Source organism: Zonotrichia leucophrys, unplaced genomic scaffold (assembly GCF_028769735.1).
Source record: "Zonotrichia leucophrys gambelii isolate GWCS_2022_RI unplaced genomic scaffold, RI_Zleu_2.0 Scaffold_174_98767, whole genome shotgun sequence".
NCBI lineage: Eukaryota > Metazoa > Chordata > Aves > Passeriformes > Passerellidae > Zonotrichia > Zonotrichia leucophrys.
Window position 1 is genome coordinate 25389 of NW_026992379.1, and position 23610 is coordinate 48998.

Genomic DNA, 23610 nt, shown 5'->3' on the forward strand with positions numbered 1-23610 from the left:
GAACCAAGGGTCCTTATGAGCTCGTCACCTGGGGGCGTGGTTACGCGTGTGTATCCACTCCCTCAGGCCCCCAATGGATACCCCAAAAGTGGGTAAAACCTTTCGTCCCCAAAAATCCAGGTGCAGCAGACCGGGATAAGAAGCAAGCAGCTGTCGCTTCCAAGAGAAGGCGCCGCCGGAAAAAGAAGGAAGAACCTTCCTAAGAGAGTTACCTGCATTCCGGCAGACCCATGAACTTGTATGTGTCTTTTAAAAAAAATGTTTGTTTTCCTTTTTAGAACAGAAAATCTACTTCCTACCTAACCTCACGGTGAGCCCTGTCCGAGTTGTCATCCTGTTCGGGCTGAGCAGTCTGACAGCTGCGCGGATCGTTCCTCAGCCACGCCAAAACATCTGGGTGACCCTGGCACAGACGCTCCAGCAGGAAAATATATATATATATATATAAAATAACCTGTCCACAGCAGCAGCGAAAGACCCAATGTCTACCTGCCTGGTAGGGATCCCATTGCAAGCTGGAGAGCTCACAGACAATGTAGATACGCCTATACCTCCCCCAGGTCCCAAACCAAATCACACACAACCACACAATATCCGTCACCAACGAGCCATAACAATTAAAAACCCCATAGAGGAGTGGCTGCCAAAGCCACCCCGAGCTGCTCAGGTAAGCAGAGTTAGAGCTGTTGGGCTCCTCCCCTGCGCCATTCTGCACACACTTCTTCTTTCTCCCACGTTCCAACACCAAACCTTTTGACAACATTAAACAGTGTCGAGAGGAATTCTCTGCCAAAAGGTGGTGTGAGGTTTTAAGCCATGTTGCAGCAGACAATCCAGACCATTCACATCCCAGGAGCCTCCCCAAAGGTTTGTTTTTAATTTGTGGGGATCGGGCATGGGCAGGAATCCCTTCTCGGCTTTTAGGAGGGCCATGTCCCTGTTGGCACCCAACCAAACCATGATTGGCGAGTGGACTCCTAAGAACAATTCGGTCAGCAAAGTTCATAAGAGAAGCGTAGACAATTTGAACCCAAATTGTGACGCAGAAATCTTCCATTGGGCTAAGTCAAAAAGAGTTGCTGTATCCCTGTTCCTTCCGCGGGTTGCAGCAGCCAAGGCTCTAAGTGAATTGGCCACCTAGAGTGCTGGGTAGTCAAACCGGCAAACTTGACATCCACGGCCATCAGCTCCCTCCTAGAAGATGAGGAAATTACCAGGCAGGCCACACTCCAAAATCGTGCCGCCATAGATTTCCTTCTGCTACTGCATGGACACGAGTGTCAGGAATTTGAAGGACTGTGCTGCCTGAACCTAGCATCAAAGGCACCCAACGTCCACGCAGCTCTCAGAGAAGTGAAAAGCCTGACAGGACGAGTCAAGCAGGAATCCGAGGACTGGTTCAGCGGATTGTTCAAGGACTGGGGACTCTCGGGGTGGTGGACCTCTATAATGAGGACAATTTTGGGGTTTTTTTGTTCTTTTCCTGGTCATGTTAACATTCGGGATTCTACGTTGCATACTTTTAAAGGCTTTCAACGGTTGGTCTCAGTACTGCAGAAGTCAACCGCTCAGAGTTTGTGGAACTAAAGCAAATTGGCAGTCATTGCAATGAGGGTGGTGCATTGAGATGGCCCCAGATCTGCCAGACCCCACAACATTTGCCGTGCCCACCTGACCTTGTCGGGGTCATTTCCATGCTGTCCATCCCTCCCAAAGAGTCCCTCCAATACTGCCACTTCCCTCAGCTGTTGGATCCCTTCCTCAAGGGTTTGGTATAATTTTAATTTTGCCATCTGCTCAGGTGTATTTGCATCCCACCCAGGGTTTCCAAGGGGAAATATCTCAGTGACAGCGCCTTGAAGCAGCTCCCTGGCTGTGCTCCCCTCAAGGAATGTTGGGATGGATTTATTGAGCACTCGTCTCTCAATGGGGTCAGTGATGTGTCTGACACAGAGTTCAGATCAGACTGGTCTGCTTTATATAGAGGATATTAATTAATTAATTATTTCATTTATAGGCTGTACGGTGCACACATGAACTGATTATATTGCAACAACCAGCAGCTATAAGGAATCACCAATAATCAATATCACTATAAAAAACATATCAAATTGTTGGTGATCAATAAAAATGTGCAAAAGGCAATACAAAAATGCAAAAGGCAATTATTAAATTGTTATTTGTGACCTGGCTTGGCTGCAGGCACAGTGGAAACCTGGAAGCTGCTGAGGGGACTCATTCACCCTGTCCTCTGTCCCTGAGTGTCATCAGAGTGACCCTGAGTATCTCTGAGTGTCCCCAGTGTCCCTGAGTGTCCCCAGACTGTCCCTGCGTGTCCCCAGAGATGTCACCCCAAGAATTCCCATCAGGATTGGGGCAATTTCAATGAAAATTCCCCAGATTTATCTCAAATACTGCACAGGGAGGGCACTGCTGACAGCAGCCATGTCCCCAATGATGTCACTGCCGCTATGACATCGCAGCAGTGATGTCACTGTCCTGAAGCAGCCTTGGGATGTCCTCGATGGCTTTTTGGCACCGCTCGGCCACCGCACGGCTGCCAGGGCCATCGGGGCCACCGCGGCCACCATAGGGACTCAAGAGGAGGTCGTGGATGTCCCCAAGTGTCCCCAGCAGGTGATGCTTGAACAGGCGGGCGCTGGCCTCCCACAGCTGCTCAAACTTGGCCACCGCAGCCACCAAGGCCTCGGGGACATCAGAGGATGCCTCCTGTGTCCCCTCCAGGGCAGCCTCGATGTCCCTGAGCTGGCACTCCATGTAACTGATAAACTCAGTGGCTTTGTCACACGTTGTCACCAAACGCTGCAGCGGCTCCAGGGCCACCTCTGCCCAATGTCTCTTCCTGGTGGTTGCCCTCGCCCGCCTGGTGGCCACCACAGCCTCTCCCATGGCCTCATTGGTGGCCGCCACCACCTGGGCACCATGTGCAGCCCCTGCCGAGGCCTCCTCATTCCTGTCCAGGGCCACCATGAGCTGCTGGGCTGTGGCCACAGGGTTGTCCCCAGCTGTCCCCCTGCGGGTGGCCTTGTCCTGCTGATCCCTGGCCCAGGCGAGGGCCGCGTCCTCACAGGCATCACGGAGCTTGGTGATCTCCTCGACCAGCTGTTTCCATTTCTCCTCACGCACAGCCACCAAATTCCACCAGGCGCTGCCCGCGGCTCTCACATCGGCCCAGGTGGCCCCAGGGGTGGCCCTGAGGGTGGCCAGGGCCTGGCCCAGGGAGGGGACACCAGAGTCACCCATGGAGGTGTCACGGGGATCTTCCAGACTGTTACGCAGGCTCCAGGTGAAGATCCTCAGGGCCGCGTGCAGCAACTTTGGGGGCACACAGCGCCGCACGCCCCGGTGTGGCCCGGTCACGGTGGCTGCCACCTCACCCAGGGTGGCCACCACGGACACCAGAGCCTCCAGCAGCTGGGGAGGGGACAGCTGGGGAGGGGACAGGGGAGGTGTCAGGGACCTGGAGGCATTTGTGACCTCCTTGGGTGGCCCCTGTGCCCTCCTGGTGCCCCCTTTGTCCCCTTCCTGGAGGGCTCTGCTGTCTCCTCTGTCTCTTTGTCACCCCCTTGTCCCCTCTGCTGCCTCCTGCCACCCTCCCTGCTGTCCCCTCTGCCACCCACTACCACCACACTCATAGCCCCTGTCACCCTCTGCTGTCCCTCCTGACACCGCCCGCCAGCTCCTGTGTCCCCTCCACCCCAGTCATTCCCATCCCCCTCACCCCCCTGCCCCCATTTCCCCTCCCCCTCTCTGTCACCTTCTCCCTTCCTGCCACTCCCTCCTGTCCCCTTTGTGACCTTCTGCCCCCTCCCACCCCCCTGTGTCCCCCACATCCCCCATTGCCCCCTCCCGTCCCCTTCCCCTCAGTGTCCCCTTTGTCTCCCCCCATCGCACCTCTGGGAGCTCCATGCTCACTGGGGACACCTCGGGGACGCTCTGGGGACTCTCTGGGGTTTGAAGGAGCCTTGGGATGTCCTCGGTGGCTCTTTGGCACCGCTCGGCCACCCCACAGGCACTGGGGCTGGCGGGACCACCAGTGAAATAGAACTTGATGGCGTCTGGAACTGCCCCCAGCAGGTGACCCTTGGCCAGGCGGGCGTTGGCCTCCCACAGCCGCTCAGCCTCGACCACCTTGGCCACCAAGCCCTCAGGGAGATCAGGGGATGCCCAATTTGTCGTTTTCATGGCGGCCTCGATGTCCCCGAGCAGGCGCTGCAGCTCCCGGGGGAACGCGGTGGCTTTGTCACATGTGGCCACCAAGCGCTTCAGCAGCCACAGGGCCACCTCCAGCCGCTGTCTCACCATGGTGGCCCTTGTTGCCTCGCTGGCAGCCACCCTGGCCTCTCTCCTCACCTGGGCTCCATGCCCGGCCACCACCTCGGCCCCCTCCTCCCTGCCCAGGGCCTGACCCAGCTCCACCATGTTTTCCTGAGCTGTCCCATCACGGGCAGCCTCGTCCTGCAGCTCCCTGGCCCGGGTGGTGGCAGTGGTCACCCTGTTGGCCGCCTCAGTGGCCACCTCCTTGCAGGTGTTGTGGAGCTTGGTGGCCCTGCTGGCCAGCTGGGCCCACCTGCCCACAAGTACGGACACCGACCCCTGCCACTTGCTGGCCACCATTGTCACATGGTCCCAGGTGGTCCATTCGGTGCTCTCCCAGGCAGCCAGGGCCTGGCTCAGGGAGGTGAGAGGGTCACCATCATTGTAGGTGGGAGGGTCATCATCATTGTAGGTGACATTGCGGTGCCACCAGGTGTCATCTGTGCAGTACAGGGTGATGCGGAGGTTCTCAGTGAAGTCCACCAGGTCCCAGTACAGTCTCACTGTGGACACGGGCAGCATCTCCTCGTCCCGCCTGGGCAGGGTGGCCAGCAGCTCACCCAGGATGGCCACCACGGTGACCTGTGGCTGCAGCAGGGCCGGGGACAGCTGGGGAGGGGACAGGGGAGGTGTCAGGAACCTGGTGGCACTTACGGCCTCCTGGGGTGTTCCCCATCCACTGAGGTGTCCCTTTTGTCCTCTCCGTCCCTTTGTCAGCCTCTCGTTCCCTCTGTCACCCCCTGTCTATCTCCTCATAGCCCGTTCCACCCAGTGCTCCCATTGCTGTCCACTCTGCCACTCCCCCCAGCCCCCATGTGCCCTCTTCCCTCACGTGTCCCCTCATCCCCCCCTTTCCCCTCCACCCCTCTGTCACCTCCCCCCTTCCTGCCACTCCCTCCTGTCCCCTTTGTGACCCCCTGTCCCCTCCTGCCATCCTTCCTGTGTCCCCTCCATTCCCCCATTGCCCCCCCTTCCACCCCAGTGTCCCCTCCGTCTCTCTCTCCCCCACCCCCGTTACACCTCTTGGAGCTCCACGCTCACTGGGGACACCTTGGGAATGTTTTGGATACTCTCTGGGGGTCGAAGGAGCCTTGGGATGTCCTCAGTGGCTCTTTGGCACCGCTCGGCCACCGCACAGTCACTGGGCCCAGTGGGACCACCAGTGAAATAGAAGTCGATGATCTCTTGAAGTGTCCCCAGGAGGTGATATTTGGCCAGGCGGGCATTGGCCTCCCACAGCCGCTCGGCCTCGGCCACCTGGGCCACCAAATCCTCAGGGACTTTGGAGGACACCTCATTTGTCCCCTTCAGGCTGGCCTCGATGTCCCCAACCCTGCGCTGCAGCACGCGGGGGAACGTGGTGGCTTCGTCACACGCGGCCACCAAGCGCTGCAGAGGCCCCAGGGCCGCCTCCATCAGCTGTTTCACCATGGTGGCCCTTGTTGCCTGGCTGGCAGCCACCATGGCCTCTCTCCTCACTTTGCCCTCCCTGCCCAGGGCCTGACTCAGCTCCCCCACGTTTTCCTGAGCTGTCCCATCATGGGCAGCCTCGTCCTGCAGCTCCCTGGCCCAGGTGGTGGTGGTGGCTGCTCTTTTGGCCGCTTCAGAGGCCACCTTCTTGCAGGTGTCATGGAGCTTGGTGGCCTTCCTGGCAACCTGGGCCCAGCTTTTCACAAGCGCGGCCACAGACCCCCGCCACTCGCTGGCCGCCATTGTCACACGCTTCCGGGATGTCCATGGGGTGCTCTTGTAGGCGGCCAGAGCCTGGCTCAGGGAGGTGACAGGGTCATCATCACTGGAGGTGACATTGTGGTGCCTCCTGGTGTCATCAATTCCATTCATAGTGGCCCAGAGCTCATTGGTGAGTTCCTCCAGAACCCAGTACGGGCACCCTGGGGACATGAACACCAGCATCTCCTCGTCCACCCTGGGCAGGGTGTCCAGGAGCTCACCCAGGGTGGCCACCACGGTGACCTGTGGCTGCAGCAGGACCAGAGACAGCTGTGGAGGGAACAGGGGAGGTGTCAGGGACCTGGTGGCACTTGCGGCCTCCTGGGTTGGCCCCCAGCCCCCAAGGGGTCTCCTTTATTCCCTCCATCCCTCTGTCAGCCTCTTGTCCCCTCTGCCACCACCCTCCACCCTCTGTGTCCCTCCCATCCCCCTCTTCCCCCCCTCTCCCCCAACCCCCTTCCCCACTCTGTCACACCTCTTGGAGCTCCCTGCTCACTGGGGACACCTTGGGGACACCTTGGGGACGTGGTCGGGGTCGAAGGAGCCTTGGGATGTCCTTGATGGCTCTTTGGCACCTCTCGGCCACCCCAGTGGGGCTATCGCGACCACCATCGAAATAGAACTTCCAGATGTCTCCAACTGCCCCCTTCAGGTGACCCATGGCCAGGTGTGTGTTGGCCTCCCACAGCCACTCGACCTCGGCCACCTTGGCCACCAAGTCCTTGGGAACCTCGGGGGATGCCTCATTTGTCCCCTTCAGGGCAGCCTTGATGTCCCCAGCCCTTTGCTGCAGCTCCTGGTGGAACTTGGTGGCTTCGTCACACGCAGCCACCAAACGCTCCAGCAGCCCCAGGGACGCCTCCAGCCGCTCTCTCTTCCTGGCGGCCCTGGTTGCCTGGGTGGCTGCCACCCTGGCCAATCTCCTCACCTGGGCTTCACCCCCAGCCACCACCTTGGCCCCCTCCTCCCTGCCCAGGGCCTGACCCAGCTCCCCCCTGTTTTCCTGAGAGGTCCCATAACGGGCAGCCTTGTCCTGCAGCTTCCTCGCTCGGGCGCTTGCGGCGGCCTCCTCAGAGGCTGCCTCAATGGCCACCTTCTTGCAGGCATTGCAGATCTTCTTGGCCTTCCTGGCCAGCTTGGTCCAGCTGTCCACAGGCAGAGACACCAACCACTGCCAGTCGGGGGCTGCCATCCTCACATTAAACCAGGTGGTCCATGGGGTGCTCTCGTAGGCAGCCAGGGCCCGGCTCAGGGAGGTGACAGGGTCACCAATTCTGTCAGGGTGCTTGCAGTGGTACCAGAGACACTCAGTGTACCCCATGGTTTCCAAGAGCTCATAGGTGAATTCGTCCAGGTCCTCGTGCAGGCACCCTGGGGGCAACAGCAGCAGCATCATCTCCTCGTCCCGCCTGGGCAGGGTGGCCAGCAGCTCTCCCAGGGTGGCCACCACGGTGACCTGTGCCTGCAGCAGGGCCGGGGACAGCTGGGGAGGGGACAGGGGAGGTGTCAGGGACCTGGTGGCACTTAGGTCCTGCTGGGGTGGCCGTCCCCACCGAGGGGTCATTTTTGTCCCCTCCATCCCTTTGTCAGCCCCTTATTCCCTCTGCCACCCCTTGCCCCTCCCCTCGTAGCCCCTCCCACCCACTGCCATCCCATGCTGCCTCCTCTGCCACACCCACCAACCTTCCATGTCACCTCCCCACCGTGTACGTCCCATCCCCCTCTGCCCCCTTACCGCCTTTTCCCTCCACTCATCTGTCACCTCCCCCCTTCCTGCCACTCCCTCCTGTCCCCTCCCACCATCCCTGTGTATCCCTCCATCCCCAATAATTGCCCCTTCCCCCTCAGTGTCCCCTCAGTCCCCCTCTCCTCCCCCAGATCCTGTCCCCCCTCCCCCAGTGGCACCTCTTGGGCCTCCATGCTCACCGGGGAAACCCTGGGAACGCTCTGGGGATGCTCCGGGGGTTGAACAAGCCTTGGGATATCCTCGATGGCTCTTTGGCACCGCTCAGCCACCTCACAGGGGCTGTTGGGACCACCATTGAACAAGAACTTGATGATGTCTGGAACTGCCCCCAGCAGGTGATCCTTGGCCAGGCGGGCGTTGGCCTCCCACAGCCGCTTGGCCTCGGCCACCTTGGCCACCAAGTCCTCGGGGACATTGGGGGATGCCTCATTTGTCCCCTTTAGGGCAGCCTCAATGTCCCCAACCCTGCGCTGCAGCTCCTGGGGGAACGCGGTGGCTCCGTCACACGCGGCCACCAAGCGCTCCAGCAGCCCCAGGGACGCCTCCACCCGCTCTCTCACCATGGCGGCCCTTCTTGCCTCGCTGGCAGCCTCCATGGCCTCTCTCCTCTTCTGGGCTTCATACCAGTCCTCCACCTCGGCCCCCTCCTCCTTGCCCAGGGCCTGACCCAGCTCCAACATGTTTTCCTGATCTCGTACAAAAATGGCAGCCTCATCCTGCCGCTCTCTGGCGGTGTCCACCCTGTCGGCCGCCTCAGTGGCCACGTCTCTGCAGGTGTTGTGGAGCTTGGTGGCTGCCCTGGCCAGCCGGGTCCATCTGTCCACAAGCACAGACACCATCCCCTGCCACTCACTGGTGGACATTGTCACATCATTCCAGGTGATCCCTGGGCTGCTCCCCCAGGCTTCCAGGGCCTGGCTCAGGGTGGTGTCGGGATTCTTATCATTGGAGGTGACATTGCAGCGCCACCAGGTGTCATCAACGCAGTACAGGGTGACCCGGAGGTCCCTGGTGAAGTCTACCAGGTCCCAGTACAGGCTCAATGCAGACACGGGCAGCAGAATCTCATCCCGCCTGGGCAGGGTGTCCAGCAGCTCGCCCAGGGTGGCCACCACGGTGACCTGTGGCTGCAGCAGGGCTGGGGACAGCTGGGGAGGGGACAGGGGAGGTGTCAGGGACCTGGTGACACCTATGGCCTCCTGGGGTGGTCCCTGGCCCCTGAGGGGTCCCTTTGTCCCCTCTGTCACTTTGTCAGCCTCTTTTTCCCTCTGGCCCCCACTGCCCCTTCCCTCATAGCCCCTCGCACCCCCTGCCCCTCTGCCATCCCCCTGCTCCCACTGCTGTCCCTTTTGCCAGCGCCTGTGCCCCCTCCCCACAGCATTCCCTCCATCCTCCACTGCCCCCTTCCCCCCTTTCCCCTCTTCCTCTCTGTCACCTCCCCCCTTCAATCTACTCCCTCCTGCCCTCTTTGTGACCCCCTGGCCCCTCCCACCTTTCCCCATGTCAGCCCCATCACCTATTGCCTCCTTCCCCCTTAGTGTCCCCTCTGTCCCCCTCTCCCCCCATCCCTCTGTCGCACCTCTTGGAGCTCCATGCTCACTGGGAACACCTTGGGGACACCTTGGGGATACTCCGGGGGTCGAAGGAGCCTTGGGATGTCCTCAATGGCTCTTTGGCACTGCTCAGCCACCTCACAGGCCCTGGGTCTGGTGGGACCACTGGTGAAATAGACGGCGATGATGTCTTGAAGTGTCCCCAGCAGGTGATCCTTGGCCAGGCGGTTGTTGGCCTCCCACAGCCGCTCGGCCATGGCCAACTTTGCCACCAAGGCCTCGAGGATATCGGGGGAAGCCTCATTTGTGCCCTCCAGGGTGCTCTCGGTGTCCCTGAGCCGCCACTGCAGCTCCCGGGGGAACGCGGTGGCTTCGTCACACACGGCCACCAAGCGCTCCAGCAGCTCCAGGGTGGCCTCCAGCCGCTGTCTCACCATGGTGGCCCTTGTTGCCTCACTGGCAGCCACCCTGGCCTCTCTCCTCATTTGGGCTTCATACCCGGCCACCACCTCGGCCCCCTCCTCCCTGCCCAGGGCCTGACCCAGCTCCACCATGTTTTCCTGAGCTGTCCCATCACGGGCAGCCTTGGCCTGCAGCTCCCTGGCCCGGGCAGTGGCTGTGGCTGCCCTGTCGGCCGCCTGGGTGGCCAAATCGCTGCAGGTGATGCGGAGCTTGGTGGCTGCCCTGGCCAGCTTGGCCCACCTGTCCACGAGCACATGCGCCGACCTCTGCCACTTCCTGGCTGCCATTGTCACATGGTCCCAGGTGATCCCTGGGGTGCTCTTGTAGGCGACCAGGGCCTGGCTCAGGGATGTGACAGGGCCATCATCATCGGAGGTGACATTGCAGCGCCACCAGGTGCCCTCAATGCAGTACAGGGTGACCCGGATGTTCCTCGTGAAGTCCTCCAGGCGCCGGTACAGTCTCACTGAATACCTGAGCAACAGCATCTCCTCGTCCAGCCTGGGCAGGGTGTCCAGCAGCTCACCCAGGATGGCCACCACGGTGACCTGTGGCTGCAGCAGGGCCGGGGACAGCTGGGGAGGGGACAGGGGAGGTGTCAGGGACCTGGTGGAACTTACAGCCTCCTGGGGTGGCCTCCTGCCCCTGCGAGGTCCCCTTTGTCCCTTCAATCCCTTTGTCAGCCTCTTGTTCCCTCTGACACCCCCTGCCCCTCTCACACCCTGACCCCTTCCCCCCTGCCACCCCCACCCCGCCCCTGTGTCTGCTCCACACTGTGTACATCTCATGCCCCACTGCCCCCTTCCCCCACGGTGTCACCTCCCCACTTCCTGCCACTCTCTCCGGTCCCCTTTCGCACCCCTGTGCCCCCCATCACACATCTTGGGGCTCCATTCTCACTGGCGGTACCTTGGGGACACCTTGGGGATGCTCCAGGGGTCGAACAAGCCTTGGGATGTCTTCGATGGCTCTTTGGCACCACTCGGCCACCCCACAGGCACTGGGGCTGGAGGGACCGGCAGGGAACAAGAACTTGATGTAGTCTGGAAATGTCCTCACCAAGTGAGCCATGGCTTGGCGGGCATTGGCCTCCCACAGCTGCTTGGCTAGGGCCGCCTTGGCCACCAAGGCCTCAGGGACATGGGAGGACTTCTTCTTTCTCCCCTCCAGGGTGGCATTCATATCATAGGGCAGGTGCTCCAGCTCCCGGGGGAACGCGGTGGCTTCGTCACACGCGGCCACCAAGCGCTCCAGCAGCCCCAGGGCCACCTCCAGCCGCTGTCTCACCATGGTGGCCCTTGTTGCCTCGCTGGCAGCCACCATGACCTCTCTCCTCACCTGGGCTCCATGCCCGGCCACCACCTCGGCCCCCTCCTCCCTGCCCAGGGCCTGACCCTGTTCCTCCCATTGTTCCAGAGTTGTCCCATAACGGGCAGCCGCGTCCTGCAGCTCCCTGGCCCGGCGTGGCGTGGCGCCGGCCCCTGTGTGGCCAAATGTGCCACTCACTCGAAGGTGTCATGGAGCTTGGTCCTCTGGCCATAGGCCCAGCCGCCTTAGCACTTCCGCTGACAGTTACATCTCCAGGGATCCTGGGCGCTATTACAGCCTGGCGGGGTCAGGGTGCGTGGCCATAGTCACCAGGGCACTCAGGGCGTGAAGGGCCACATCCTCGTGGTACAGGTACCCGAGTGCCCTGAGTGCTCCAGCCGGTGCCACTGATTCCTGAGCAGAATTCCCTCCAGCTGCCGGTGCAGGCACTCACCCAGGCCACCAGTTCCTGTGCCTGGCAGGGGCTGGGACCAGGCAGGCACAGGGGGTCACCAGGGACTTGCCCGGGTACCTTCCTGGGCTGCAGGCCGTTGTGCCCTCAGCTGGTGGACGGTCGCGTCAGACCCTGGCCCCCTTAACCCTGACCTTTCCCTGCCACCCCCCCCCCCCTTTGTCTGCTCCCACTTGTCCCTCCCTGAGGGCTCTCTGTCCCCCTTCCCCCCTTTGTCACCTCCCCTCAACTCCACTCTCCCTGCCCTTGCCCCTGTCCCCTTCCTGTCTCACACTGGCTCCGGCGTACTTGGACACCTTGGATGCTCCCTGGTCGACACCTGGGTTCCTCGATGCTCTTTGCCCCTCGGCCCCCGACGCCCTGGGCCTGCGCCGAACACACTGTGCCTCTCGATCTCCCCAATGACCACGGCCTTGCGCCATTCCTCCCCAGTGCCTGCTACGGCACCCCCTGTCCCCTTCCAGCCCTTCAGCACATCCACTCATTTCTGCCCTCAGGGGCTCCATGCCTGGGACAGCTCCAGGGATGCCTTGGGGACTCTCCATGGGCCACCAAGCCTCCGGGCCCGGTAACCAAACACGCCGGTGGCACTGGGGACCCTGTTGCATCGACGGGCCCAGCCGCACAGGGCAAACAGGAAGTGCTCGCCACCCCACTTCCCGTGGGCCAGCGAGTCCCGTGTCCGGCCCCAATGTCCCCACGGACCCTGATTTCCCAGGTCCCCAACAAGGCCAAGGTCCCCATTCCTGTGGTGGACACGGGACCACCATGTGTCCTGTGGGACCCGTGGAGCATGGGGACGCTTGGTGGCTTCCTTAGCCAGGGACCGTGCTTAGCGCTCCCAGTGACAGTCCAGTGAAACTCCCAACACGTCTAGGGGGCCCGGGGTGCTCCAGTAGCCAACCAGGCCTCTCGGGTGAGCTGGTTCCATGCTTGGACATATCGACGGCCAGGGCCATCAGTGCGGTACAGGGAGGCCCGGGCTTCCGTGGGAATCCTCAGGCCCGGGGTCCCATTGCCGACACATTGGGACTTGGGCAGGGTGCCAGCCTCACCCAGATGGCCACAGGGGTCCGTGGCTGCAGCAGGGCTACGCTGCGGGGTACGGAGGTGGCAGTGACCTGGTGCATTGTGCCCCAACTTGTGCCCCGTGCTCCTGGTCCCCTTTGTCCCCCCTGAGGCTCCCTGTGTCCCCTGTCCCCAGTTCTGCGACCTCAGACCCTCTGCTCCCCTGCCACCACGTTTGTGCCCCTTCACCGCCGTCACCTTCCCCCTCCTGCTAGCCCCGGTCTTTGCTGACCCCATGCAGCCCGCCACCCCTGGGCCCTCATCCCTCGCCGTTGCCCACCTGGCCCGTGTCCCCTCTGTCACCCCCGTGTCCCCTCTGTCCCCTCCCACCCCACCACTCCAGGATTGTCGCACCTCGAGGGGCTCCATGGCAGCGGGACACTCCAGGGATGCCTTGGGGACACTCGATAGGCACCCAGGAGAGCTGGGGACACTCGGATAACCAACACCCCGGGTGGCAGCTGGGGACACGCAGGAACGGGGCGCAGCCGCACAGGGGAAACAGGAAGAGGTGGCGTCACCTCTTTCACTCCCTCCAGGCAGGTCCCATGTCCCCCATGTCCCCTCGTGCCCCGTCCCCAGTCCCAGCGCACCAGTTCCAGATTGTCGCACCAGGAGCGCTCCAGGGCTGGGGACACTCGGGATTGGCACATGGGGACCAAGCGGATCACAGTGGCCAGCCAAGAGAGGACACGGGGGTGCCAGGAACGGACTCCCGGTTGGCACAGGACACAGGGGTGGCTAGTTGGCATAGGACAGCAGGCAAGTGGGGACCCCAGGCCGTCCAGGGGACAAGGAGGACATTGGGGATCACCACTCCCCACTGCCGTGGGACAGGGACAGAGTCCACTCCCCGCTCCCCCATCAGGTGTCCAAAGTCCCGTGTCCCCATCTGGTCCCCCTGGTCAGTGTCACCAGTGACTGTCCAGAGGGACACCAGGGCACCCAGAGTGTCCCAGAGTCCTGAGGAGCTTTGCTGGAGCCTCATAGCCGTGACCACCGTTGTGGTACCTCCCTGGGCCAGGCCTCAGGGTGCCCCTGGGTCCACCGGCACTGGCCAAGGTGAAGCCCACTGGCGGGTCGGGCCTGCTGGCCAGAGCTGGGGCCCCTGAGGTCTGTGCCTGTAGGACAAGGTCCTACTGAGGCCACCACTGAGGTCCCCAATGCACTGGACTGCAGGCGGGCCACACTGGGCATCACCAGGCTGGGGACCTGAGGATGAGCACCACAGGGACAGCTGGGGACAACCTGGGGCCATCGGCCAGCAGCCCCATGGGCCGGACAGGGAGGAGGTTGCCGGAGGCTGTGCCCAGTCTGGTACAGCGCCACCCAGGAGGGGGAGGGAGGGGAGGAGACAGTGAGGCAGCCAGTGAGGATGGACAGTGCTCCAGGTGGCCCTGGCTGCTGAGGCTTGTTCGTGTGTACAGACCAGCATTCATCTTCAGATGCACCCAGCTATGAACCATTGAGTTCTGCCCGAAGGGGACAATGAGCATCCCCTGATGTCCCCAGGGCTTGGTGCCAGTGATGAGCGGGGTGTGGAGACCCCCAGCTGCCAGGCGTCCTGATGGGACACTGGCATCTGCAGGTCCTACAAAGCCCCTGAAGCTGTGGCTGGTGCTCCAAGGCTGGTGGCTGGGGTGATGGCTCCGATGGCACATGGTGGCCCAACAGTGCAAAGCCTCGGGATCTGAGGCTGTACGGGGGAGAGGTGATCGCACGCTGTGACATCGTGAGGGCAATGACATCATTGGGACATATGCTGTCACCTTGCCTCCCTCCCACATGGGATTTGAGACAAATCTTGGGAATTTTCTGGGAATTTTCATTGATACATGTTGACAGTTTTTGTAGATAGAGGAGTTTTTGTTAGACAATGGCCATGGTCAGCCGATGCACAATCCAGCCTGCTTGTAATAATGGACAATGGACATGATCACAAACAGTGAATTATGGACACATTCAGAAATGGGGTCGGTATATCCTTGAAAGAGATACAAGAAGAGTCATCAGGACTCAGCAGGTTTGTCAGCAAGTTTGGGAAAGTAAGAAAAAAGTGAGCCATGGGTGGGCCAGACAATCACAGCAAGACTGGTGAAAAATTAGGTGATCCAATCACCATTCTAATTTAGATGCGTGAACAGCTAGGATTAACCAATCATGTATTAGCTAGAGACACGTGGACAGTAGAGATTTATTATCAATATAGTCTTTTTAGGGATAATAAATTTGGCTCACTGGATCATGTTGGTCATGGTGTGATGTCCCTGAACCTCCACAGCCCGCATTTCTGGTGGAGAACGCGGGCAGGCCCAATGTCACAGCACTAAAGGGACTCGAGGTCGGCAATTTGGCTGATGTGCAGGGATGGGAGCCAGCCCTCGAGGAGCGGAGCAGCCGGTGTAAAGTATCCTCAGTGCCCAGGGAGAGGGAAAGGTTACTGGAGCTCCAATCGTAGATGGCTTGAATCTCACCCTGATCAAGGTGAGCGGCTGGGGAGGAGATGGGGTCTGAGCATGAAAGGGAAGGTGTTCAGAAACTCCTCCAACATATCCTCTCTGAGAGAGAACAAAAGTATGATGCCTCCAATTTGAAGAAACTATTGCACTGGGTTTGGGACCATAATCTCGTAGCAGGAGCACAGGTTGCTTTTGAGATTTCAACATGAGAAGCTGTGGGGTGGATGTTGTGGGACTGTATTGCATCTGGTGGGAGTGAGGCAAAAGAGGCGTCTAAATATTCTACTTTGTGGAAAATCATCATAGAGGTGTTGCAAGCCTCAAAGGCAGAGAGGAAAGCTGCTGCTGCGGCTTGTGCAGCCCTTGCCTCTGAGTCAGAACAGCCTCAGGCATTTCCAGTAACTTCAGTCCAGCAGCTGTTTTCTACCACCTTAGATATTCCCTCACGCAGCCCACAGCCCCTCAGCTCAGAATGGAGCATTGCCCCGACTGCTCCTCCAGCTCAGAGCGAGAAAGAGGAAGCCGCTGCCTCTTTGGGGGGTTGGGCTGTCAGACAAAGGTCAGTTGTACTCAGAGTGAAAAAATTGTAGATAACAGTAACTTAGAAACTAAACATGCAGAAGTGAAAAGGAGATGTTATTACAAATAATGCTTCTATCGAAGAGGATTTAAAATCTTTAGTGGACCATTTGCAAAAATTGGTAATTCAACAAAAGGATTCAGTTGTCCCCAAAAGAGACTATTCTTTTGAGAAAATGGACTTGCCAATGATAGTAGGTTCAGACAGACAACCAGGAAAGCGGTTACCACCCTCCCAGTTTGTCTCTGAGCCAGCATTCAAGCCAGTTAAAGGAAATCCTCCCTCTCATGCTGTAAAAAAAAAGTTTAATTAGAGTTGGAATGTGACCCTGACAGAGAAGCAGCTCAGAAACGAAAGTGGAAGGGAGTTATTACAGAAGCTGTTGTAGAAAGGACGTTTCTCTCAAATGATGCAGAGGCTTTTCCTGTAGTGACTAATGCTGCAGGTAGAGTTTGGGAACCTTTTGACTGGAAGATTTTAGAAAGGTTAAGAGCTGCAATTTCACTATTCGGTTTAAAACCCCAACTTGCACAGTCATTTCTGCAGTATATTTTTACATCTAACACATTAATTCCAGCTGATGTGCATACCCTAGAAATACTTATAATGCCACCCCATTAGCAGGTGATGTTCCATAAAAGCTGGGAGGAAAAGTGTGCTCAGGAAGCAGCAAGACCTGGAGTGCAGGGTGATCCTCTGTGTGGTTTAACAGCACAACAGTTCCTTGGCAAAGGGCCCTGGGCTGCTGCCACTGCCCAGGCCAGGAGCATTGATCAAGTCTTGCAGATGAGCCAACAACCAACACATGATGCCATCCTTGCACTTCCAGATGGGTTACGCACTAAGTCTTTTACACAGACTCACTAAGGAGGACATGAGGACTTTGATAAATTTGTAGACAGATTGCATGAAGCTATCTATGATCATCCTGATTTGGATTCAGACAGAAAGGTAAAATTGTTTAATACTTTTTTTTTTGACAATGCTAATGATAAAACTCGGCAGATTTTGGGAACATTAAAGAAGGGAGCTGATGTTTCAGAAAAGCTGGAACTTATGTCTACAACTACAGAGACACAAAAAGCAGCCCATGCAGCTGCTGCAGTACAGGATGTGGTAAAACCACTGCTTTGTAAACTGCAACAGAGAGCATCCACATGACACGAGTAATTGCCTTGCTACATTTGAATAGGTGAATCAGCAGTATGATAGTTGTGCTTGCACCAAAAAAAATCTATGCTATCTCCACTATAGAACCTGAGTTATAGAATCTATTGATCATTGATCTCAAAGATTGTTTTCTCACCATTCCTTTGCATCCACATGACAGGAGTAATTTTGCCTTTTCTGTTCCATCTGTCAATAAGGCAGAACCCTACAAAAAGTATGAATGAGTTTGTTTGCCCCAAAACATGAAAAACTCCCCTATAATGAGCCAAATTTATGTCACTTGGGCATTGGAACCTGTTTGGCAGCAATTCCCTGAGTATATCATCTATCACTACATGGATGATATGTTAGTGGCTGGGAAACAATTAGACTCTGTAGCTGTTCTAAAAACCATGCCAGTTTTGCCAGAAGAAAGAAGTTTGAAAATTGCTCCTGATAAGGTGCAATCCTGTGCTCCTTGGAAATATCTCAGGTGGCTGATTGATCAGTCTGTAGTGAAACCACAGAAACTCACCATTACCACTGAGATTAAAACTGTACATGATGTCCAGAAGTGAGTGGGGGATATTCAGTGGATTAGAAATATTTGTGGGATAACTAATGAAGAACTTGAATGCTGGACCCTGGATAAAAAACAACAGCAGACCTTGGATCACATTGCCACAAAGGTTGCTACGTCACATGCACAACCTCTGATCGAGAATTTTCCATTTCAGTTGATGATCATCAATCAGTGCCTGGAGGATGACAATTATGCCAAGCATCCTTTCGCCTTGATTTGTCAATGGGTTAAAACTCGGGCTAATCCTTTAGTTATTTTACGCATACATCACATATACACATATATCTAACCCATACACATGGGTTAGATATACACAGACTTCTTTTACATTCATTGGAATGGGTATTTTACCTGTAAAACAATCTAGAACTATTCCCACTCGACTGGAACTTTTTGCTCATTTGATTATGAAGGGCAGAGGGAGAATATTGGAAATCTGGGGACATGAACCATATGCAATTGTGGTACCATTGGCTGACTGGTGTCTTGAATGGGGAATTAGGCATTCTGTTTCTTTACAGATAGCTTTGGCTGGATATGAGGGTAAAGTTCACAATACTTATCCACGGCACCGGGTGTTATCATCTTTATTGGAGCATCAGCATGTGGAGGACAGACCCTGGAGATCTGGCTGTCCCGTGTCTGGGCAGACAGCATTTACAGATGCAGGAAAAAGGTCAAAAAGGGCTGCCTGCATTTGGCAGCAAGACAAAGTATGGAAAAAGCATGTCATTTTTGGAGAGGTAAAAGATACGCTGCAGACATTAGAATTGAAAGCTGTGATTTGGGCTTTTGAAAATTGGAACAATGAGGCCATTAACATTGTTTCTGATTCGCTTTATGTAGTTGGCTGTGTCCAACGCCTAGAAAGAGCAGTACTTCAGGAGGTGAGTAATGAGCATTTGTATTCCCTTTTAAGCCGATTACTTAAAACCCTAAATCAACGATGGCAGGAATACTTTATTGCTCATGTTCATAGTCATCAAGCTCTCCCTGGTCTGTCTGAAGGTAACGCTCGAGCTGATCAGTTGGTAGCCACTGTCTGGCCAATGCCAAACTCTGATAAATTCCAGCAAGCCAAAACCTCCCATGCATTTCTTCATCAACCTGCAAAAATGTTAGCTAGAAAATTTGGTATTCCCCTTACTGATGCTTCTGGTATTGTGCGATCCTGTCCTGATTGTCAACGAGATGGCATTGGTTTAGGCACTGGTGTTAGCCCTAGGGGTGCTCAACCCTTGCAATCATGGCAAATGGATGTAACCCCTGTAGCAGAATTTGGTCAGAAAAAGTTTGTCCATGTTTGCATTGATGCCTATTCTTGTGTTATGTGGGTCACTCCCTTAACAGGTGAGACAGCACGTCATGTAGAGAAACATTTGTACAATTGCTTTGCCATATTAGGTATCCCCTTAGCAATAAGGACTGACAATGCTCCTGCTTACTGTTCCTCAAGATTCAAAGGTTTCTGCAATTTATGGGGTATTCGATGTGACACTGGGATTCCTCACAATCCTACTGGTCAGGCAATTATTGAGCGTGCCCATCAGACGCTCAAGGGCATGCTGCAAAAACAAAAAGGGGAAAGACAGGGTTATCCCCTGAGGAAAAAACAGCTAATGCCATTTTTGTGCTTAATTACCTTAGAACAACAGGAGATAGGGAAGATCTGCCTATTCTTGTGCATCATGCCCTCACACATAATCCAAGTGAGGAATTGCCTGATGGCATTCAGGTCATGTTCAAAAGTCCAGAAACAGGGGTGTGGGAAGGACCAGCTACAGTAAAATTAATAGGAAGAGGTTATGTGTGTTTACCTACAGATAAAGGCATTTGTTGGACTCCGGCCAAGTGGGTGAAGCCCTATCTGAAACCATTGTCACCAACCCATGCTGTGCCCAGAGGTGGAGAATTGGCAAAAGCACCGATTCCAGACAGCCCTGAATCCAATTCTTCAGCACCTGACAGCTGAACAATGGATTTTCCCACAACAGTGGGAATATCTACCAAGTTTGCTGGAGTATGCTGAGGGAGTACTGGCAACTCCACATAGGCTTCATACACACGGGTTAGATATACACAGACTTCTTTTACCTTCACTTTCATCACGAGTTGTAAATCAGATAGAAAATGCTTTTTTTCTGCATGGTTGTGCATGTAAGCTGTAGCTTAAAGTTCATAGAATAAAGTGTAACTTAAAAACTTGGCGACAAGTTCCTCAAGAACATAATTTAGCAGTGGTTTGAGGGAAAAAGAAAAATATTTAGACCTATTAACCTGATACGCAATAACTTCTTTCACATTCCAAACACGATTTCCCCGAGAGTACCATTAGCTAAATTTTTAGGGCATAACTCAGGAGGATATCAGAGTTTTCTCCAGGATGTATCTTTGATAGAAGTATATGAGCAAAGATTGTTACTGTGGGTGCAGCTTAACCTTGCTTTAATTGCTGTAGTAAACCAAATTGTACTAGAGAGCAAGATAACAGCTACTGAATGTGGAGTAGGAATAGCAATGCCACAAATACATCACTTTAGAGATTCTGAGTGGGAACGGGCTAAAGCAATTTGGGCAAAGCGCAGGCGTGATGGACACCAAGGGCAGCAATGGCAGCAGTCTGGCAAATATTGACAAGGTTGCTCAGTGCAGTGATTAGGGAAACGCAGGGAGTATACAATATAGAGCAGCGAGCTAACACATGGGTTACATGTGTTGCCTTCTGATACAAGGCAGGCGGCCTGGTTTCAGGAAGCAGCACGGCGACCCCCTTCCCCAGGGTCGCTTGGGCCTAAGAAACACGCGGACACCAATATGGTGGAGGATCAAAGGCCTTTATTCTCTCTTCTCGTGGGGTTTTATAGTCTAAGGGGCTTCTACGTCAGGTGGGGGTCTGGCTTTACCATCTATGGTTAGTAGGGATGGAAAGTTACCTGGGCAAGTGGAAAGTTACTGGAATCTGGTTTAGGGGGCTACATTCCTATGTTAATTTTCTTATCTAAGGGGGCAGGGGCCCTGTCTTCCCGTAACATCACGAAATCTTCCGAACGCCAGGCCCTATCTGCTACATCTCCCCCCCTTTTTCACAAATGAATGAGGTAGTCATATACATAGGTACTGAAATGAGGTATAAGGTTGTAGTTCCATAAGGAAAAGGGGGTTTGGTAAATCTGAGTAAGTTTTCGCCAGTCAAGGTTAGAACTTGTGGCTGGCAGTGTTCCCTGGTTGGATTCGCCAGCCTATGAACAGGATGTTGTCCCGTTCCGGGCGGGCCTGAACGAATGAGACCAGCTTGTTCAGCAGGCAAGGTCCGAAGGTAACCGCTAGAAGCAGCAATGCCAATGGACCTATTAGGGTAGAAATCAGAGTGGTTAGCCATGGTGATTGATTGAACCAGGACTCGAACCAGCCCTGTTGAGCTTCCCTGTCCTTCTGCCTCTGAGCCAGTCTGTTTCTGAGTTCTGCCATGGAGTCTCTCACGACTCCTGTGTGGTCTGCATAGAAGCAGCACTCCTCTCTCAAGGCGGCACACAGGCCCCCTTGCTGCATGAACAGGAGATCCAGACCTCGCCTGTTCTGCAAGACCACTTCCGAGAGAGAGGAGACTGACTTCTCCAGGAAGGAGATGGATTTCTCGATCCTTTGCAGGTCCTCATCGATGGTCATTTGCAGCTGGGACAGTCCTTGGTGCTGTGTCGCTAGGGCTGAGACACCCGTTGCCGTTCCTGCTGCTCCTAAACCGAGCAACATCGCGATAGTTACACCTGTTATTATTTCTCTTTTGTGGAGCCGGCTGGGTTCCTCAAAAAGGTGGTACACTTCTTCATCTGAGTGGTACAGGACCCTAGGAACAATCAGAACTTGGACACAAAAGTCGTTAGAGTCATCAAATTTGGCAAGAGACACACAGGGACTCACTCCAGATCGCTGGCAAACCCACATCCCAGGTGCGGATGGGACTACCCACTTATTGTTTTTCCTGTTAGGCTTGACAACTTTGGTGCAGACGTTGCCTCTCCGCCTAGCTAGGGTTGCATTGCCAAAGCATCTGCCCTGGCCTGTGACCTGGCTCAGGGTGATTCCTTTCCGAGGGGTTTCCCATCTGCACTGGTGAGGGGCATCGGCTGTGGAGTAACTGAAGGGAGTGTTTAAAGCGATTCCTTCATAAAAGGGAGGTTTGACATCGTAGCAAAGCCAGCAGGATTCGGTTAGGTTAGGGTTGGATTCATTCAGGGATATAAAGGTAGCTTCTAACATACGAAGGATTGGGTCTGAGTCCGACCTGGCGGCGCGGTCTGTCTGAAAGACCTCCGCATGGCCGGTTGGGACTTTGCTAACTCTAGTGGGTAGGGTTTTAGGGTAGGTTGCATTTTTTCCTTTCGGCACGCTTTTAATCACTTTGTTTGGTCCGACCGCTCGGGGCGCCGACGGTTGGAGCCTGATAATTCGCACATTTACTCTCTCTTTTGACCTTTGAAGGACACCTGTCCACGTTCGGCCTATGGCCCAACTGGGGTGATGTGGCTGCAAGACTGTTAAAAGCTTCCCTGGAGGAAGACGGGTGTTTTGCAGCCACTGGGTGCCCAGGTGAACTGTAAGAATTTGTCAGGCTCTTGTGGATCCCACCCAGGCCCCGACGGTCTGGCATCTGTAACAATGGTTTCGCAGCCCCAGTGCCCACAATATTCCCCTTGGTGTGGTGGAGCTGTTGCTGATAGGCGCCTTGGCTGTGGGCAGTTTACTGCCAGGTGGCCTGCCTGGCCACACTCAAGGCATGCCATCACACTGGTTATTGCAGTGTGAACTGCTGCTTGGATGGGAGCCAGATGCTCTTCCTTTGCAACGTGCCTAATCATGGTTGCTGCATTAGCCTCAGGTGGCAGTGACCTTAAAATGTCCTTGGTGGCAGAGTTACACTGCTGGCGCAGGCAGTCTGCCAGCACAGGACCCTTAGCCCCCGACGGCAACGAGGAGGAGTCCAATGCTGCCTGAAGTCTGTCCACAAACTGAGTGAAGCTCTCGCTCTCACTCTGTTTGATGGTTGACCATGGGGACGGACTGGCTACTACTTTAGCCGCTGCACGGATAGCTTCCCGGGCAGCACGGGTGGTTGTCATAACCTCATGAGCCCGCAAGCCCTCAGCCTGCGCCTGGGGGGTGATCATAGTGGGGTCTCTGCCCATGAGTCTTTGTATGCTGGAGCCATGCAGTGGATGGTTAGGTCCTGTCACTTGGGCCAGCTCCTTTGTGCATTGATCTTCCCACTCCTGTTTAAAAACTATCATCCCCGCGCCATCAAAAATCATTCTACACGTCTGTTTAATATCAAAAGGCAACATATCATCCCCTCCGAAAACGCCATCAATGAGTGTGGTAACCATGGCAGAATTAATTCCCTTGTCTGCAATCGCTTTGATTATTGCTTGGATTTCCTTTGGGTTTACAGGGGAGTAAGTCCTTTGTTGGTTATCGCCTGTTCCCCTCACGCGGACCGGGAGCACCAGGTTAGCAGACGGGGTCCACTCCGCGCAAAACATCTTTATTTTCTGCCAATCCGTAAGCGGAGTCCGGTCTTTCTCTAATGACCCCTTCACCCATGTGGGAGCCCTGCGACTAGAAACCTTGTGTGCCGCTGATCTCCCTCTGTTAAAGCTAGAATCCGAATCCGAACTCTCCAAATCCGAACTCCCTGACTCCCCCTCGTCCCAGTCAGAGTCAGAGCCGGAAGCAGAGTGAGTCAGCACTTCCGGGCTGCTCTGCCTTTTTCCCGGGCTCCGACCCCGCCCCCTCCTGCGGGGGTCGGGCCGTTCCCTCCCCCTGGGGTCCCCCCGCCTCCTGCTGGGGGAGGTTCTTGCCCTAAAAGGACTTAATTTGAATAGAGCGCTTTGATTGGTCTTACGCTGTACCGTGGGGGCCGCCCCTTCTCCCCGCTCTCCCGCGCGTGCGTTCTGGAGCGCGCTGACTGCATTTCCGCCCCCCGTCTCCTTACTTCCGCCCTCACCATGTGCTTCGGCGCCATTTTCAAACCCATATGGCGGCGGGGAGTCCCCGCCGGTCCCGGCGCCGCTCCCAGAGCCGCTCCCGGCGGGGTCGGCCGCGTTCCGCGCCTCCTCCGCCAACCCCTGCCAGAACGCCCCTGCGTGTCCTTCCCCCCCCGATG

The 23610-nt window shown here is 56.2% G+C and overlaps 1 protein-coding gene across 1 annotated transcript; it reads right to left on the reverse strand.

Annotated features, from left to right (window-relative positions):
- Positions 1 to 2469: 2469 nt before the first annotated feature.
- LOC135461111 (uncharacterized) lies at positions 2470 to 22615 on the reverse strand. The gene is made up of 8 exons (XM_064738100.1): positions 22366 to 22615; positions 10741 to 11312; positions 9396 to 10457; positions 7996 to 8964; positions 6545 to 7552; positions 5359 to 6339; positions 3916 to 4947; positions 2470 to 3450 (listed from the first exon to the last, which is right to left on the reverse strand). Exons 1-8 carry the CDS (start codon positions 22613 to 22615, stop codon positions 2470 to 2472), a joined length of 6855 nt encoding a protein of 2284 aa, XP_064594170.1.
- Positions 22616 to 23610: the final 995 nt, after the last annotated feature.